General features: G+C 40.2%; 1 protein-coding gene across 1 annotated transcript in view; it reads right to left on the reverse strand.

The window, feature by feature from the left end:
• CFAP58 (cilia and flagella associated protein 58) overlaps positions 1-20226 on the reverse strand; it is a 104230-nt gene that overhangs the window by 43241 nt on the left and 40763 nt on the right. The window contains exons 10-15 of the mRNA XM_012803580.1: positions 19429-19590; positions 18637-18783; positions 12918-13058; positions 12161-12384; positions 8859-8970; positions 6227-6331 (exon numbers count right to left, since the gene is read on the reverse strand). Of these exons, the coding sequence (XP_012659034.1) occupies positions 6227-6331; positions 8859-8970; positions 12161-12384; positions 12918-13058; positions 18637-18783; positions 19429-19590 (891 nt within the window). The remainder of the gene's footprint in view (positions 1-6226; positions 6332-8858; positions 8971-12160; positions 12385-12917; positions 13059-18636; positions 18784-19428; positions 19591-20226) is intronic.

Raw genomic sequence — 20226 nt, forward strand, 5'->3', positions numbered from 1 at the left:
TATAAACACTAACCACTTGGTCACAAAGTAAGTCTCAATAAATACCAAAACTCTATAAAATACAGACCACAATGCAGAAAAGTAAGAGAAAAGTGAGAAATCATTAAGTAAAAGATAACTTAAATACACATGTATTAGTTGAGATGGCATTTTCCAAGTGGCAAAAAAAAAAAAAAATGCCAGGTAAGAAGTATTTATCTTACCAGGATAAACTTTATAAATGAAGGAAAATAAAGTCTTTCCCAGATAAGCAAAGGCTGAGAGAATTTGTCATCACTTGACTGACCCTATAGGAAAGGCTGAAAGGAGTCTTAAACTGGGTACATCAATATTCGCTGCCATGAAAACACCCAAAAATATAAAACTCAAAGGTTTTATAAAATAATCACACAAAGCAGAAAGAGAAAGAAATTAAATAGCAAAACAAGTTAAGTTAAGCAAATCACAAAGGCAATAAGACAGAGAAAAGAAAGAAATTAGAAAACAACTAACAACATTGCAAAAACAAAGCTTCATATGTCAATATTAACCCTGAATGTGAACAGATCAAATACTCCACTTTCAAGATACAGATTGGCAGAATGGACATAAAGTATAATCATAATCCCAAAAAACCCCATAATCCAACTATATACTGCTTTTAAGACACATTTTGATAGAAAGTAAAGAGGTAGAGAAAGATATTTTATGCAAATAGAAACCAAAGGTGAGCAGGAGTATCTATGTTTATATCAATAAAAGACTTTAAATAAAAAATGAGTTTTAAAAAGGAACAAAGGTCATTATATCATCATAAAGGGATCAATTCAGTAAGATAACAATCTATGCACCCAACTGGAGCACCTAGGTGCACAAAACAAATATTACAATACCAGACCTAAAGAGACAGACAGCAACACGGTAATAATGGGAAGCTTCAACATCCCACTCACAGCACTAGACAGATGATCAAGGTAGAAAATCAACAAAGAAATATTGGACTTAAATTCAATTAAACAACATTTTCCTGAATTCTCACTGAGTCAATAAAGAAATGAGGATGGAAATTTAAAAATTTTTGAAAAGAATGAAAATAAAATCCTACCAATACCTGTAGGATACAGTAAAGGCAGTGCTAAGAGGGAAATTTATAGCATTATATGCCTATATCAAAAAGTATAAAAAACATATATTGACAATTTAACATCCCACACCTCAGGGAATTAGAAAAACCGTAATAAACCCAATAAAAAAACTCACACAAGGAAAGGAATAACAAGGATCAGAACAGAACTAAATGAAATAGATACACACAAAAATAATTACAAAAGATTAATGAAACAAAAAGTTGTTTCTTCAAAAAGATAAAGTTGATAAACCAATGACTAATCTAAGAAAGGAAAGATCCAAATAAACACAACAAAAAATGAAAAAGAAGGCATTACAACTGATACCACAGAAATACAAAAGATTGTCAGTGCCTATCATGAACATCTATAATTCATAAATCAGAAACTAGAGGGAATGAATGAATTCCTGAAAACATACAACCTCCTAAGATTAAACCAGGAAGAAACAGAACTCCTTAATAAATCAATTACAAGTAGCAATATTGAAGCAGTAATGAAACATCTCCTTCCCCCTCACACACACACAGAGCCCAGGACAGGAAGGATTTACAGCAAATTCTATCAGACGTTTGAAGAACTGGTGCCAATCCTACTGAAACTGTTCCCAAAGAGTGAGAAGGAAGGAATTCTCCCTACCTCATCATACAAGGTTAGTATCACCCTGATATCAAAGCAAGGAAAGGATGCATCAAAAACAAAACTACAGACCAACATCTCTGATGAACATAGATGTAAAAATCATCAATGAAATACTAGCAAACCAAATCTAACAGCACATAAAAACAAAAATTCATCATAATCAAGTGGGTTTTATCACAGAGAGGCAACAATGATTCAACACAGATCAATAAAAGTGATTCACCACATAAACAGAATTTTAAAGAAAACCATAAGATCATCTCAATAAATGCAGGAAAAGCATTCAGTAAAAAACCAGCATCACTTCATGATAAAAAAAAAGAAACTGTAAAAACCTCAGGACAGAAGGACCATACTTCAAAATAAAAAACACCATATATGAAAAATCCATAACCAACATCATACTGAGTAGGTAAAAGTTGAAGCATTATGAAATGGAACAAGACAAGGATGTCCACTTTCACCACGTCTATTCAACACAGTACTAGGTGGAAGTCCTATTCAGGGCAATAAGGCAGAAGAAATAAAGAAAGACACCCAAACTGGAAAAAAGGAGGTCAAATTAACTGTTTGCTAATAATAAAATCTTATACCTAGAAAACCCTAAAGACTTCTCCAAAAGATTCCCAGATTTGATAAATGAATTTAGCTAAGTCTCAGGTTATAAAATCAATAGCATTTCCATACATCAACAACAACCAAGTCAAGAACCAATCAAGAGCTCAATCCCACTTATAATGCCTGCAAAAAATAAAATACCCAGAAATACATTTAACCAAGGAGGTGAAAGATCTCTACAAGGAGAACTATAAATCACTGATGAAAAAAATCATTGATGACACACCAAAAAATGGAAAAACATCCCATACTAATGAATCTGAAGAATCAATATTGGTAAAATAACTATACTGCCGGCTCGGCGCCTATAGCTCAACCGGCTAAGGCGCCAGCCACGTACACCTAAGGTGGCGGGTTCAAATCCCCAGCCTGGACCCGCCAAACAACAATGACGGCTGCAACCAAAAAATAGCCAGGCGTTGTGGTGGGCGCCTGTGGTCCCAGCTACTTGGGAGGCGGAGGCAGGAGACTCGCTTGAGCCCAGGAGTTGGAGGTTGCTGTGAGCTGTAATGCCACGGCACTCTACCCAGGGGGACAGCTTGAGGTTCTGTCTCAAAAAAAAAAAAATAAATAAATAACTATACTGCCCAAATCAATCACAGATTCAATGCAATTTCCATCAAAATATCAACATCATTTTTCACAGAATTAGGAAAAAAATTCTAAAATTTATAAGGAATCAAATAAAAGCCAAAATAGCCAAAGAAATCCTCAGCAAAAAGAACAAATCTAGAGGCATCACATTACCTCGCTTCAAATTATACTACAAGGATATAGTAACAAAACAGCATGGTACTGGCATAAAAATAGACACATAGATCAATGGAACAGAATAGAGAACCCATAAACAAAACCATATACATAAAACCAACTGATCTTCAACTAAGCAGATGAAAACAAACACCAGGGAAAGAATACATTATTTAGAACAAAACTAAATTCCTATATTTCACCATTACAAAATTTAACTCAAGATGGATTAAAGACTTAAATGCAAGACCTAAAACCATAAAAATCCTAGAAGAAAACCTAGGAAATACTCTTCTGGTCATTGAAATAGGCAAAGAATTCCTGACTAAAACCTCATTAGCAAATGCAATAACAATAAATATAGACAAATGGGACAGCAAAAGAAATAATCAAAGGAGTAAACAGACAACCTACAGAATGGGAAAAATTATTCACAAACTGTATTCAGCAAAAGACTGATATACAGAATCTATAAGGAATTCAAACAACTCAGCAAGAAAAAAACAAACAACCCCATTAAAAGTAGACAAATGACATGAACAAGCATTTGAACAAAAGAAGATATATAGCACTCCGGGAGGCCAAGGCAGGTGAATTGCTTGAGCTTAGGAGTTCAAGATCATCCTGAGCAAGAGCAAGACCCTATATCTAAAACTAGCTGGGTGTTGTGGCAGGCACCTGTCGTCCCAGCTACTCAGGAGGCTAAGGCAAGAGGATTACTTCAGCCCAAGAGTTTGAGGTTGCCATGAGCTATGACACCATGGTACTCTACCAAGTGAGACTCTGTCTGAAAAAAAAAAAAAGATATACAAATGCTGAACACATCATTAATCATCAGGGAAATGCAAATTAAAACACATTGAGATGCCATCTTACTCCAATTAAAATGGCCATTATTAAAAAGCCAAAAAATAGGAGACACCATCTTCCAGCAATTCACCAAAATGACCAACACAAAGAGAAAGAGGAGAGGCACCCAAGACATGTTCTCTAGGCCTTTTAGAAAACATGCAATTGTTCCTTCCATATGCATGTGAATCTACAAGAAAGGTGCTATTTTGTACATCAAGGGAATGGGTAGTGTTCAAAAAGGCATGCCATAAAAATGTCACTATGGCAAAACTGGAAGAGTCTATAGCATTACCCAGCATGCTGTTGGCATTGCTGTAAACAAACAAGAGCAAGTTTCTTGCCACAAGGATTAATGTTCATATTGAGCACATTAAGCACTCTAAGAGCCGAGACAGCTTCCTAAAATGCATGAAGGAAAATGATCAGAGAAAGAAGGAAGCCAAAGAGAAAGATACCCGGGTTCAGCTGAAGTGCCAGCCTGCTCTACCAAGGAAACACACTCTCTAAAAACCAATAGAAAGGAGCCTGAGCTGCTAGAACCCATTCCTTATGAATTCATAGCATAATAGATGTAAAACATAAAAGGCTACTGTAAAAAAAAAAAATGAAGTCAAAAAATAGATGCTGCCATGAATGTGGTGAAAAGGGAACACTAAGGAACTGTTGGTTGGAATGTAAATGAGTATAGCCTCTACGGAGATCAGCGTGGAGCTGTCACAAAAAAGTTTTAAAAAATAGATCTACCACTTGATCCTGCAATCCTCCTACTAAGAAAAAGAAATCATTATACTAACAAAATACCTGCACCTATATGTTTATTGCAGCACAAATCACAATTGCAAAGATATGTACTCTCCTTAAGTGCCCATCGACTGATGAGTAGATAAAGAAAATGTGGTTTATATTAACATGGAGTACTACTCAGTGATAAGGAAGAATGAAAAAATGTCTTTTGCAGCAACCTGGATGGAACAGGAGGCCCTGATCCTAAGTAAAGTAACTCAGGAACAGAAAAATAAATGTCACATGTTCTCATTTATAAGTGGGAGGTAAACTATGGCTACACAAGGACACATAGAGTAGTACAATGGCAGGAGTATCTTCCTGCCATAATGAAAATGGGTATTATTATTTCCATTTTATAGATGGTAAAACTGAGGTTTGGCAAATTTATGTAACCCTCCAGCAACTATCAAACGCTGATACTTTTGAAGTGATTCAAGACCGGATCTTTCTGACACCAAAGTGTACCCTCTGAACCCACACACTCATCTAAAAAAAGAGGGAAATCCCTGTCTGCCAGTCAGTGGAGTGCTGCTCTGGAATGCTGTTTACTGTATACCCACCTTTAGGGAAAACATTTTTTTAAAGGTAGAATAATAATCTGGTGGTGAAAATTACAGGCTTTGGAATCAGAAACAACACTAATATTCATTAGACACTATGTCACCAAGCATAGCACTAAGTTCTTAAAATCCTTACAACATCCATTTTTGCAGGTTCTCTTACTGTCCCGTAATACAGACTAACAACCACAGGTGTGGTGAAGTTAAACTCCCAGAACTATTGGCAGAAGCAGGATGCTGACCATCTAATACAAGAACTAACTCTCATATTCACACTAAACTCCTGGGGCCCGATTTCCATACCTGTCAACTGGGGAGGGAAATGAGATGAGGTAGGTAAAGCCGCCAGCACGCAGTCAGTGATGATGGAAATGGTGATGGTGACGATGATGAAGAGGATGGTGATGACAACTGGTACTTGCAAAGATAGAGGCCAATTGCTCCAGAACAACTCACTGCATAACACCCTCAAAAAGAAAATCTTTCCTTCCATTTCACTCACACAAATCTTCCCGTGGACAGATCATTTGTGCTCTCTCTATGCAAGAGCTTATTTTCAAAATTCAAATCACAGCATTTTGCATTCTATGAAGATAAGAAGAAAAGTATTTAAAAGAACCTGACAAATAAAACTGTAAAGAAGTGGGGGGAAATGTTCACATTATCCGCCGAAGTATGCCTAGCCTTGAACTTAATTTTCCAGAATTCTCAAAATATCAGTGATGGCAGCACAAAAGACCAATTAATCAGGCTGTGTTTGTTCTCTATGTGTGAGTCACTGTTGCCATCTACAGTTAAATACGGGGCATGCAGCACTGCCAGATAACTGATGAATCCTAAGAGCAGAGTCCTGGAGATGACGGTGCTGAGAAAATACATTCGTTCGGTGAGTACAGAAATAGAAAATGCTACCTGAAGCAGCAGCTCTTTTTCAACCACCTCTTCAGTCTTGGTGATGAGACGCTTCTGCAGGGTGTGAATTTTCTGAATCAGCTCAAAGGTACTGGGGTCACTGGCCTGTCCAAGGGGAACAAAAAGAAATAGCTGAAATAGCATCAGTGTCAAAGAACTGAGGTACCTATGTAAGAAAAATATTGTCTTATTAAAATCTATAGACCCAACCTTCAGACCCAATACAGAGAGCATTAGAACAAAAAAAAATCGTAACACATGGGATAGTTAACCTGTAAATACCTGCCCCCAACAAACATAGACTGCAGTTTTCTGAGTGTCTTATAGCTATCTCTAGTTAACCTATATATAGAAAGTAAATACAGTGAAATCTGTTAGTTGACCACCCACAGGAATGTAACAGACTGCAGACGTGATTGACATAAGGAACTAGACCTATTTACTGATATGTACCCATGGTGCATGTCCAGTCTGTGAACATTAGGTCAACTTAAGGAGATGGTCAATATAGGGAGATGGTCCCCTATGGCGGTTCCGCTGTAGGTTTATTCTCCAAATGGGAATAATAATAATGGTAGCTACTGGGTGGTGCCTATGGCTCAGTGGATAGGGCGCCAGCCCTATATATCAAGGTTCAAACTGGCCCTGGCCAAACTGCAACAAAAAATAGCCGGGCATTGTAGCAGGCGCCTATAGTCCCAGCTACTTGGGAGGCTGAGGCAAGAGAATCACCTAAGCTCAGGAGTTGGAGGTTGCTTTGAGCTGTGATGCCACAGCACTCTACTGAGGGTGATTAAAAAAAAATAAAAAATAAATATTGGTAGCTACTATGCATGATGTCTGCTTCTTTGCCACCATCCATACACTATGCTCTTTTCATACAATGTTACATTTAGCTGCAAGACAGCCCTTTAAGACAGTATTAGTCTTCCCTTTTTACAGATAAGAAAACTGAGGCTTAGAGAAATTATATCATTTACCCAGACTGGTAAGGATCAGAGCTGGAGTCAAGCCCAGACATGGCTGGCTCTAAAGGCTTGGTTCCTAATCACTGTGTTCTAAGGCTTTCCCTGCCATCTCCTCTGTTTCTGTAGGAATGAGGCAGGCTTCCCTAATTCACTCAGCCCTAGGATTCTCCTTTGGTAATTGTCAACAGGAAGATTCATTGCAGTCTGTGACAGGGACAGTTTCCAGGATATGGACTTGGGCTAATTATTGGCAGCAGAACGCAACCATGGCATTTAGCTCTGAAATGGAATTATCAATCTGTAAAGAGGTGATGCTCCTTCAATAGCTATCTGTGTACAATTCAAACAAGATATATAGTTATAAATTGATCATCTGTCCTCTAGACTTTGATCCAAGGCATCATTTTCAACTGTACTGACATTATGAATTAATCTAACAGCTAAATATTTTCAACTGCCTCCCAGAGTCTCCATTTTCTAATGCTTTAATAGAAATAGACATAGAATTGGAAACTTTAAACATCTGCATGAAAACACATGGAATAAACTAATGTGACAGTAAATGGATTTAAAATCTTCAGCTCCACTTCCCCAGATGTACTTATATTATTGTTGGGTTAATAAACTATACCGCCTTTGGCATTCGAAGAGGAATAAATGAGGGCCTAAAAGAAAGATTTTTTAAAAAGAGAGAGAGTCTATTGACTTTGCTTAAGAAATATTAAGCATCATGATTGCATTAATGTACACAGCTATGATTTAATTTAAAAAAAAAGAAATATTAAGCAGTACCAACTGATACCATATATTGGGACTAAATTTGGCACACATTTACTTGGCAGGATGGGATGTTGTTAAAATTCAGGCCCCATGTTGACGTAACAATTTATAATACATTATCCTTAATGCCTTCTTCAATTAAAGAAAAAAAATAAAAAACAAACCCCTACTTGGCCAACTTGCTACTTGCCCTGCTCTTCCTTATATCACATACTTAAATCTCCCAATAACCTCATTGTTCATTTAGTCAAAGCCCCTTTTGGCACTCATGCTACTAAAGAAGATGGCCATCTTTTTCTGGAATAAGCAGAGTTTGTCTTTAACTGTTATTTTTAGATCTGGGGGAAATGAAATGTCAAGGTCATAAAACAGGAAGTTGATCGTCCAGCTCCTACCAATGGAACTTTGGTTGTGTCCTCAGATCCTAAGAGAAAGGCTTTGGTGAACACAGTCCTCGTCCTTCAAAAAGACAGCTAGCTCATAAAAGCATATTTCCTGTAAGAAATAAAAGCATAGAAAGACCAACCAGAGATGGTGAAGATGCTGGTGGCTGATATATTTAAGGCCCATTAACAATCCAAGACTAACAGGCAGCCGCAGGATACCTGGTTGATCAAAAATGTCGATTGGTGAGGCCAGTTCACAGCTGCCACTGGGCCTTCTTTAGGCAGAAAGGATTTTGTCCAATACTTTCAAAACAAAACCCAAATGAACCATCTGGTTCTGGAACAGCTCAATTTACATTTGATCTAACCTTACATTTTAGGTGAGAGTTTACACAGCATTAAATAAAACCACGTTTCTCATTTTGCTTTATGTTGGAAGCTTCACGTGGGCTGGGGAAAGAGATTTGAGTATGGGAAGAAATCTCTGCCAGATGTTACCTCAAGCTTCCTCCATCTGTGCACGTTCATGGGGTTCTCCAGTTCCTCCTCCAGGGCTCGGCATCGAGTCCGCTCCTTCAAGAATTCTCTTTGCATGTGAAAAAGCTCTTGCCTAAATAAGATAAACTTTGTTTTGCAAAGAAATTCTTCATCCCTTGGAATGTCATATCATTAGATGGCTACATGCACACTACATCTTACATAAAAAGTTGGAATTAGGCAGCCTTTGTGAACACTGTGATCAGCCCTCTAAATCTGGGCAAGTCACAGATAATATCAATTCTTGCAGAGCTCAAAGATCACATTAGCTTTAAAAAGAGAGAGAGAACTTTAAAAAGAGAGAGACTGAGAGCGGTGGCTCAGTCCTGTAATCCTAACACTCTGGGAGGCCAAGACAGGAGAATGCCTTGAGCTCAGGAGTTCGAGACCAGCCTGAGCAAAAGGGAGACCCCCACTTCTACTAAAAATAGAAAAATTAGCCAGGCATCCTGGTCAGGGTCCTGTCGCCGCAGCTACTTAGGAGGTTGAGGCAGTAGGGTAGCTTGAACCTAGGAGTTTGAAGTTGCTATGAGCTAGGCTAATGCCATGGCACTCAGTGAGACTCTATCCCAAAAAAAAGAAAAATGAAAAAAAAGAGCCAGGGCTTCAGTATCTGGGATACCCCAAAAATTTAGAAGTATATGAAAGGAATGAAGTCGGGGGCAAGGTGAATTATAAGAGTTGTAATGCACATCTTGATGTTTCTAAATGACTCTAAAGTAGTAGAAAGTAAACAGTCTATAATCCTCACACACAATACCTGATCCCAAGGCATCTAGGCTTAGGTAATAACTCGACACCAATTAGGCCATACATGTCCACCACCATTCCCAGGGAGCTTTGAAAACATCTCTTTGCCTGGACCCACTCCCCATAGGGATTCTGTTGTAATGGTGTATCTGGGTCCTGGGCTCCGTAGCTTTTAATTCCCATGTTCAGCCAGGATTGAGGAACACGGAGTTGGGAGAGACGGTGACATTCCATCTTGCATTCCACAACTACACAAATGGCTGGGAATGTCCTGATGTCCTGCTCTGGCTCACACATACACTAAAATCTGTTGAAATCGCTAGTTAATAGGTAATATGCGACAGCCAACCTCGGTATCCCGCGAGCTGGCTGTAACCCTATTAAACGAGAAGCTTTGTTGGGAGGCAGAGAAGAAGTGAGCACTTGCATTGACATGGGCAATAAGGATATTATTCTCTGTCCTCGTGTGCTGCGGGTGTGCAGATTACTAATACTAAGCCATCTCTTTTACCTAATTGCTTCATTTAAACCAATAATACAACTTCCCCTCATTAGCAAGACAAACCATTAGAATTAACTGCATGATGTTCACTCAACAGGGAGCTGAGAACAAGCTGCTAAGAATTAAAAGCATATTTTTAATGCTTGCATTTTCCAGAGTGTCATCAGAAGGGAGGGCAGAAGTACTAGTTACTGTATTTGACAGCTTACTTTGTTTTTTTGTTATTTAATGTTTGCATGAAGGCAATATTTTATTTTATTTTATTTTGGTTGTAGTTGTCTTTGTTGTTTGGCGGGCCCAGGCTGGATTCGAACCCACCAGCTCCAGTGTATGTGGCTGGCACCTCGCCACTTGAGCTACAGGCACCGAGCCTGGCAACTTACTTTGCACTAGACTCTGTGTTGGGCACATTACATTCATTTTGTGTTTAATGGTAACTACAAGTACAAAGCTCAGAGAAGTTCAGGTTGGCCAAGGTTACACAGCCTATAGGAGGCAAAGTGAGATTAAAATTCACGCCTGCTTGCCTCCAATCTTTATTGTGTTATCTTCCCATTGAAAAGAAAAATAAAATCTATTATCAAGAAACTAGCAATATTGACTACAAATGGGTAAGATTTGGTCCTCTGTGTATGTAATAAAAATGACTCATGGTTGACAAGTTTAGTGATGGTCTTGGCGACCATTCAATAGCTACTTAGAATGAATCCATTTGTCTCCGAGATGTCAATCGTGGTATCTCAGGGTAGTAAAGTTATGAGTGATTTTCTAATCCTTCCTTTATATTTTTTCTGCATTTCCCACATTTTCTACAATGAATTTTTGTACCACTTTCATCATCTGAAAGAAAAGCAACTCTTAAAAAAAGAAAAAGTATTGATCCATCCTCGATAGTGGTAACCTCGCTATTCCTGAATACATTCACTGCATCTAAATATCAAAACCATCTTCCAACCCAATTCGTGTGAGGAGCAGATCTAAACTGTGTCCTTATCCCGAGGAGGTCAAGAAGACTGTTCATCTACAAATCTGTGGGCATAAGGATAGCTGCCGAGAAAAAAATACCAGATCTCTTATTTGAATTTCTGAAATTGCCTACATAAAACATGGGGCTATTTTCCCAAAGGGAAAGTAGATCTTACATCATGCAAAATGTAAAGAAAGAAGAAGGGGCACTGAGCTAAAGTGAAAGCTGCAGAAAATACATCAAGAGTAAGTTATAAAATTTGGCTACTTTCTAAGGAGGCAGTACTCAAGTAATGATAAAATTAAATTTCCCACCTATTTTCATCCTGTATGTAATTCCCAGAAAAAGGTATGCAAATGTTACCAGGATTAAATCTAAAAATTGATGCTCTATCTCTTGCATTATCACCTTATTAAAGAAATTCAAAAAAGCTCATTGAAGAAAAAAAAAAGTCTACATTGTAATTAATTTGTGTTGGTGATTTGACTTGAAATTTCTCTTGCAAAATCCAGAATAAAGTTTTTTATTAAGAACATTTTTGCCCTAGCCCACACCCCACCCCTCAAAAGGAAGCTAATTCATTTTTATGACACAGCATTGAGCACAACATAGATTTCATGAAAAAGTTGTTCTCATTTCACTAATGATTTCATCACGTAAAATTAATTTTGTACAATTTGATAAAGATTTTCTATGACCGGCTTGGCGCCTATAGCTCAGCGGTTAGGGTGCCAGCCACATACACCAGAGCTGGCCTGCCAAACAACAACGACAAGTGCAACCAAAAAATAGCCAGGTGTTGTGGTGGGCACCTGTAGTCCCAGCTACTTGGGAGGCTAAGGCAAGAGAATCGCTTAAGCCCAAGAGTTGGAGGTTGCTGTGAGCTGTGATGCCACAGCATTCTACCAAGGGTGACATAGTGACACTGTCTCAAAAAAAAAAAAAAAAAAAAAGATCTTCCATGACCAACAGGTACAAATGCAAGGTCACTTCAGGAGCTCCCCACGCACCACTGTACCCTCAGCCCTGAGGGCCTCCTGTTACCTGAGTTCCTCCACATTAGCCACACTCCTGGCAAGAATCCCCTTTTCCCGGCGGAGCTTCTTGATCTCAAGTTTGAGGATCCTCATGTCCTCCAGCCTCTGGTTGTACTGGGTCTCGCCTTTATTCAGCACCGATTGTTGGATCTTGATCTTCTCATAGAGCAACGCTAACTCGTCATTGCGTCGAACAAGCTGAGACCCCAAAATATCTCTCTCACTGATGACCTAGAAAGGTAGGGAAGAGGGTGGCCGCTCATTGAGTCTTGTTTTTCATTACGGTGGCAGCATACACTCTCAACAAATACCTATCAAATGTCCACATATGTATTTAAATGTTTCCATTTGAATGACTTTATGGTGGGTTAGTTCTTGCCAAGTTCCACCACACCTTGCTATCTTGCATTGGCCAACTTCTCTCTTTTCCAGGTCCTTGAAAGATTCACATTTTTAACTCCCAAATTATGCACTTAAATTTCTATCTCCCAAGTGATGCAATTATGAAGGCCATTATAGGCTAGCAATTATACGAGAATGTAAGCTCCCTGAGAACAGGGACTTTCTTGTCTTGTTGGCCAAAGTCTCCCCAACGCCTAGAGGAAGTGCTCGTGTGAGTTTAATAAATGAATGAATATGTCATCATTAATCAACACAAGACTAGCTTCTGCTAGTCTTAGAAAGGAATGAGGATTGGAGAAGGGTGGAATCAAACACGTGTGTCTGCTGACGAGGTCTGCAGGGCTGGTGAGGAGGTACTCTACCTGGTCTAATTCCTTCTTCTGTCTCAACCTCTCCCCATCAGCCTCAGCAATGATTCGCAGGAGTTTTCTCTCTTCGGCTTCTTGCTTATCAATGAAGTGTTTGGTCTCCAGGGCTTGTTGCCTCAGCTTCTGCAGCTCAGCCTGACAAAGAGTGGAAGATACTGACACATTTCATTCCCTTACAGCACAGACTGGGAGCACAGGGCCCGGATCTAGAAGCACAACTGTGCTCCTTATACTTTCCTCTGATGTTCCATTTACCATGGTTTGCTCACGCTCACAAGCAAAACAAGCTTACAGCACACACCACACACACACCCCTCTACAGAAAAAAACAGCGACACAAGCTACAGGGATCATGTTTATTCTCTGAGTGTGCCCTTGAGGGATTCTCATCATTTTCTGTACATCACAGGCTTCACTGGTATTCAGTAGCACTTCATCCCCTACCAGCTGAGACCAGGAGACTTCACAAAGCGTGGTACAGAGGAGGACGTGGGGTGAGGACCCAGGAGGCCTCCAAACCAGCCCCTGTAATGATCCTAGCACCATCAGCAGAGATAAAGCTCACTGCAAGCAAAAATTAAATTAGTCAAAGATAACAACTAAGTGTCTATCTTGGATGTTTTACACTCAAATACTAAAGAGTCCAGGTAAAATTTTCCCAGTATGAGCTTTATCACCGTGCGGACAGTGAAGTGATGCTATGGGCAGTCAGCACTGGGCTGGGGTCATCATGGATGCTTTCTCAGAGAGCTCTCACCTGGATCTGGCCCCCGAACACACATGGAAATCACAGGGTTTGTGGGGGAAAGGTGCTATGGCTGGTAACTTTCAAAAGTAATATTTATCTCATCAAAGTACACATTCACTTCTATACCACAAGTACTCACATGCTCGTGACCGCCCATATCTTGGGCCTGATACTAGGCATGTTGTCACTCTTATCTCCATTTTATAAATATAATTGTAGAAACAAAATAAAATAAAACCACTTGCCCAAGTTCACAAAGTTATTAAGTAGCACAGTTGAGACTCCAACCCAGATCCTTTTATTCCAAATAAAAGACCATTCACCATCCACTGAAGGTGATGACCATAACCAGCAACAGTGTGAAAAGGCCTGCACTGTGGAACATATGCGTAAACCTGAAGGGACTTCGATTTCCACCTGGGGTTTGGAGGGAAGAACCAGTCAGGTTGTTGGCAGTTGACAGACACTGTCAATCGGAGAGGTATGTGTGCCTGTGTGATAAAAGGCATGCAAGCTGTAAAGTACTTGGGGTGTTCACCAGACAGCAAAGCACCCAGTGTGGCTGGTTCAGAGGGTTAGGTAAGGAACAGCTGTCTCTGCCAGACTGAGAAGGGCCTGTGTGCCATGCACTGTAAGGGGTGTGCAATGGTGAGCCACAGAGTTACTTATATTAAAGGAAAGAAGCATATGTCTTTGAGAGGCTCCACGCCCATCAGGGAAGGACAAGGGGTTATCACACACACATCAGCACAAGGAAAACAAGTGAGAAGGAAGAGCTCTGTTTCCACCCATACCTGGAATCACAAAGGAGATGACAAGATGATATAAAGGTTTCAACTTGTCAGTGGCTTGCAGGTTGGCAAGTGACAGAAAGAGAGTAAAAATTTTTTCCTTCAAGTAAGTATGAGGACCCATACCCTCATCCACCCAGAAAGGTCACTGAGATGATGGAAAACCTCATACGTGCAAGTGCCCATGAACCAACACAACTCTCACCTAATTCTGCCTCAAACCCATGGAGAAAACCAAGAGCCATTCATTCCCCCCCATCAGACTTGTCCAAACAGTGCGAAGACACTGTGTGCCTAGTAATAGATATCTAATGTCACAGACTAAATGCAGCCAGCTATGTAAAACCAAGGGTTTATTTTATAACATGTTGTTTGTTCATTCATGAAATATGTTTTGGTCTAGGGATAAGCAAACAGAAATACTTATAGAGAAAAGATCTGGTCTTAGTATTTACCATTTGGGGGAACTGCCTTTTAGGCACTCAGAGAGAACCAGCCTTTCTGTTTCTATAACCATTTCAGGTGACAGCAAAGACAGCAATAAAATACCTGTTTGGCTCATGCTTTCTTTAATAAAACTTTTATTTTCCCAGATGTGCAACATTCACTTCCCTGTTCTTAAGCGCCAAGAGCTGATCAGAATCCATCAGCAGAACAAAATGAAACCCCTGTTATATTAAAATGCAATCAGCAGTGTGTAAAAGTATCTGTCTGAAATGTAAAACCATCCGTGCGTTTGGCATTGCTAGGTACTTTTTTTATAATACATCAAAATTCTGAGTAGTCTCCTTATGTCATAAATTTATGGGCTGTAAACAAGATGTGGCATTAGATGTTAGCAGCAAATGTTAACATCAACAAAATACCTTGAGTCTAATGCATTTAGCAGTTATAAATCTGAGCTGTCTCACCCAGGGAGGATGGTAACGACTGCTGCATTCCCGAAAGCTCATCAAGTGATGTCGTAGGTGGGATCTGAGGTGTCGGCACCTATCGAAGTGTTACTGCTGGTCTGAAGTTGTAATTAAATGACAGGACCCACCCTTTAATCACTGCTGCCACAGTTATGCAATTTCAAAATAGGTACTTATCAACTAAATATAAGGCAATTTTGCTATGGGCATAAATCATATTTCAAAGGTCATATTGGCAGGAGTCTCACCCATTCATACCCCCACATTCACTAGTTTTCACAGAAGCCATCTGTTTAAATCTAGCAAAACAAATAGGACCACCTCAAGTCTTCTAGCCATGAGAATAATTAGACTTTTTCTCTCTCTCTTTCTCCTGGATGACAGCTCCCCATCTGTGGCAGGCTGTAGAGTCCACTGAGTAAAAAGACATGGTGCCCTGAAGCCAGTCCCTAACGTGGTGCTGAGCTCTAGACAGAGAGAATTTGCTGCTGAATTATTCACCAAGAATCAAAGCGCTGTCGGATAGATGTGGGATGATTGGGAAGTGATGAGACAGAATCAGGAGCTTGTTAGAACTGGAAGGCAGACACTCCAAATGAGATGGCTGCTTCAGTGCTGGTGAAACACGACCGGGACAGGACGGGCCGATGAACGCAGATGCAGCAGCATCCACGGGGAACTAGTGATATTCTGTCATGACCATAATGTGCTGACAGTGTCTGGAATGCTGAACCATAAACTGAGCCTGGTAGCAACTGAAAAAGTAAAAGAAACATGGAAGGACGAGATTTTCCATAGGGGGGATGAATGAGCGATGGAGATGACCTCCTATGGACAACTGATTGTCTATGGGCTTAGAGAAGCAGTAAATTGGATTGTCCCACTAAAGAGCATCTCATGGTCAACCAAGCAGGCTAGAGCTTTCTCCTCCAGGAGGGATTACGTACTCGTGTAGCTTTGTAGAACTCACAATAATAAGATAAATGTCTCTTGGAGCAAAGTTACTAGAAAATCTGCTTTTTCTCTCAGGGTTTTAGTTTGCAAACTCTAGACGCATGAAATCCAGAGACCTGTGTGAAGTGTGCTTCAAAACTCTCAGGCTAAAAAAGTCAAGAGGCTAAAACTCAACATTTGAGCTGTCACATTTTTCTGAAGAATGTCAAATGAGCTTAATGATAGGCCAAAATTATCCGGTCAGAGCACCACGGCAAGTCACCCTTGAATAGCCTCCAGTAATAAATCAAACAAGGGTCTTTCTCTGCTCCTCATTCTGGCTTCAGTGGGAAATGCTGGGAGTAAAGGCATCATAGTTCCTTTGAGTTCAAAGCAATCATCTTCCTATACTCCATGACCCGACGCCGTCCAGACCTGGGATTTCCCATTTGGAGCAGACCCTCCCAGGCACAAGCCTTTTGCTCATCCTTCATGTCCACCAACTGCTGACTCTGTTGGCCCAGGACCAAATCCCAGGACCCTATTGCCCTTTGTTTTATTATGATGTTTCTTTGGAGCTGTATGTGTAATGCCTGACGGTAGAGGGCATAATTAATACAAATATTAAACTAAAGTCAAACTCTGGGGAACGAGAAATGATCGATCTTTTAAGTAAGACATTGCTTCTACCTTCTACAGCAGGATTTAATAGAAGACACTTAGTTCTACCTTGGGCCCCAGTATGGGGTCATAATCTCTTGAATAGAGCACTACTTAGGAAAGTAAGAGATGAGAGTCAATGCAGTCCTCTAAAGAGAAAGTGATGACACACCAAATGGATTACACTGAGTCCTGCTGCCATGGGGCTCACGGGCGAAGCAAAGTTTATAGTAAGACTTTTCTGACTCATTCAGCAATAAATACACCCCTTCCCACTACAGGCTCCAGGTAGAACAAACCACTTTCTATAAAACTCTGCTTTCAAACAAGGGGAGTAAGGGCAAAGATACAGGATATTTTCAAATTTTAGAAAATACATGTATGTTTCTTTATAGTATATAAATAAATTTTAATGCAGGACTTTCTATTCTTTTTCTATCATAAGCTAGAGTGGGAGAGAGGAAAGGCCCAGATAAATATATCAATTACGGTACCTTTTTGGAAGGACGCTTTTGTTACAGCTTAATCTTTCTTTAAAAAAAAAAAAAATTATGCCTGAACTTAACTTAATGTAGTAGTTCTATTTCCAGGAAAACCTACCATTAAGTTGACAAGACTCATAATTAAATGGAGAGTAAATATTTCAGTCTGTGGCATCTTAGAATTAAGGAAATGTGTCATTAAACCTGCCCAACACTAAACGCACAGTTTCAAGACAGGAACTGTCTCTGCACACTCACAAACATGTACAGAATCCAAGGCCCCCAGTCTCTCACTGGCTGCAAACAGTTTCTGCAAATGGCTCAGAAGCATCCTGAAGGATTCCGATGTACATTTTCAAAATAAGTGGCATCATTTTCCTAGAAGTTCCCTTTTTTAGTCATTTGTTTAATAGATTAGAAGGCAAATCTACCAGACTGGCTAGGAAAGGGAAAATACATTATGTTTAGTGATGTAGATCATGAAACATATCTGGCCATACGATTTGAAATGGTGTAATTATTTGGTATGCATTCTTGGAAAGAGTCCTTATGTTTGCTGACATAGAATGTTCTGAATTAGTAGGTTGAAAAGGACATGTCTTAGTGAGAAGACAGAAATGACCCCTGGAGGAGCAAAGCTCTCAGCCCCCTGGAGGTAAAGTGAAGCACACCCAGTGAGGACAGAGTTCTGACACCTACTCGATGAGACTGCAGACACCAAAGTCACATGCACACAGAGTAAACAATGGTTAGGAGCAGAAGGACAAAGCATTGCCTTATAGAAGGCCCAGGGAGGAGTCTGGGGGGTTGGGTGTGACCACGATGGCTGACAAGGGCCGTGAACACAAAGGGGTCATAGGGAGCCTGCAAGCTGAAGGACTTCTTGGCCAGTGCCAGCCTGCTAGGTTCTCTCCCATGGGTGCATGACAGCCAGCACAGAAGAACGGGGCACTTGTGCATCTCCGCTGCGCCCCACCGTGTTCTACCTGGGAGCCCTACGTCTCTGACCTGGAGACAGTAAAGGTCGTCCTCCAGGTGCCTTGTGGGGCTCAGTTTGGGGAACCAAACTGTCCAGACCACAGGGCCAACCTTGACAGTTCTCCCTGGCCCTTGCCGCCCTCAGCGAGAATGGAGGCTGCCTTGCCCAGGGCCCAACAGCCCCTCCCTTCATTACAGAGTCGGTACCTTCAGTGTTTCCTTTTCCTTTTCTATTCGCTGCTGTTCCAGATGCAGCTTCACCAGTGCTGCCTCTTTGGCAGAGATTTCTTCTTTCAGCTGATCGACCTGATGGGTCATAATCTTTAACTTTCTCTTCATTTCTGTTATTTCATCCTAACGAAAGGAAAGGAGAAATGATTGAAAGTGAATTAAACAGACATCATCCTCCCTATGGAAATTCAATACATATTTAAGAGCTTTAAAGGGATGCTCTCTCAAGGTAGGGATCTCATGACCAGTTACAACGGGGCTATTCCTTTGTCTCTTATGCCCATCTTTACAGCACTGCCTCTCAAAACATTCTCATGAGATGTATACATAATGAATATCACACACAGAGACGCACACGTATTCCTCAAGTTACAAAAGGAACTGGAAGCAGAACAAACACGACAGCTAAAAGACTTCAAAGCCAAGCTACGGAATTAACTGATGAGAGGGTGCAGCTGCCCTCTGCATCATGGTAGCTATCAGCAGTTTTAAAAATTAGAAAAGGGAGAATGGCAATTTTCCGTAATATTTAAAAGTAGGACCATGTTCTCCACCTCCTAGCAAGCTGTGTCATTTCCATTGCAAACCACCTGATAGTTCTGCATAAATTGATCTTTTTCAGGTGAATTCCATGAGATTTCTTTTTTTGATCCATTCTACATTCTGCCATTATGATAGGAGAAACTGTTTTAAACGCAGGGTAGAGAGAAATCAATTACGTTTTGTAAACATATAAGGATATTTTGGACATATAAGGATATTCTTTACCTGAGCCTCAACCAGATTTTTGCTATAGAGATTCCTGTCTGAGCGCACAGCCTCGTACAGGTTCTGCTGTTGTTTTAATTTAGTCTCTGATTCAGCGATTTTTTTCCTGTAGTCAAAAATCTGCATTTCACGGACTTTTATGTCTTCCATGTTTATGAGGACCTGGAGGAGAAAGAAGTGTGTGAATGAGGTTAAACAGCCCATCTGTGCTTATCAGTTCAGGACAAATGGAGTTTTTTTATCTAAGCGTGGCTGGTGAGAGGCCAGCGATCAGAAAATCTAACTGTGGTTATAATCACTACAGTACAACACAGAAACTCAGCGCAGCGATTAGGGGAAAACATAAATTTTATCTGCTCCAGAGTTCTGCTCAGGTATAAAGGCCTAACACAGTTATTTTGTGATCATAAGACAGAAAAAGGAAAAAAAAATTCTTTCAAAAAAGAAATTCTGAAGACCTCTCCTGACCACCGTACCCACCTACTGAAAAAGAAAAAAATAAAAATAAAAGGCCACAGGCTTAACACAAAGCACTAAGAAAGATAAGAGATAACTTAGCTGTTTGGCCACACTGAATGCTTTATTCAGCTAACCATGAGACAGGAAAGCGGCCTTTGACTTTGAAAGTGATCTTAATGCTATCTTGCCAAAGTCAAACTCCAAACTCCTCCATCAGGGGAACTGAAATCATTTCATTAAAAATGCGTTCTATGGCTCAGCACCTGTAGCTCAGTGGTTAGGGCACCAGCAGACAGGTGGATTCGAACCCAGCCCAGGCCTGCTAAACAACAACAACTA

Source organism: Otolemur garnettii, unplaced genomic scaffold (genome assembly GCF_000181295.1).
Source record: "Otolemur garnettii isolate 467f Iridium unplaced genomic scaffold, OtoGar3 scaffold00021, whole genome shotgun sequence".
NCBI lineage: Eukaryota > Metazoa > Chordata > Mammalia > Primates > Galagidae > Otolemur > Otolemur garnettii.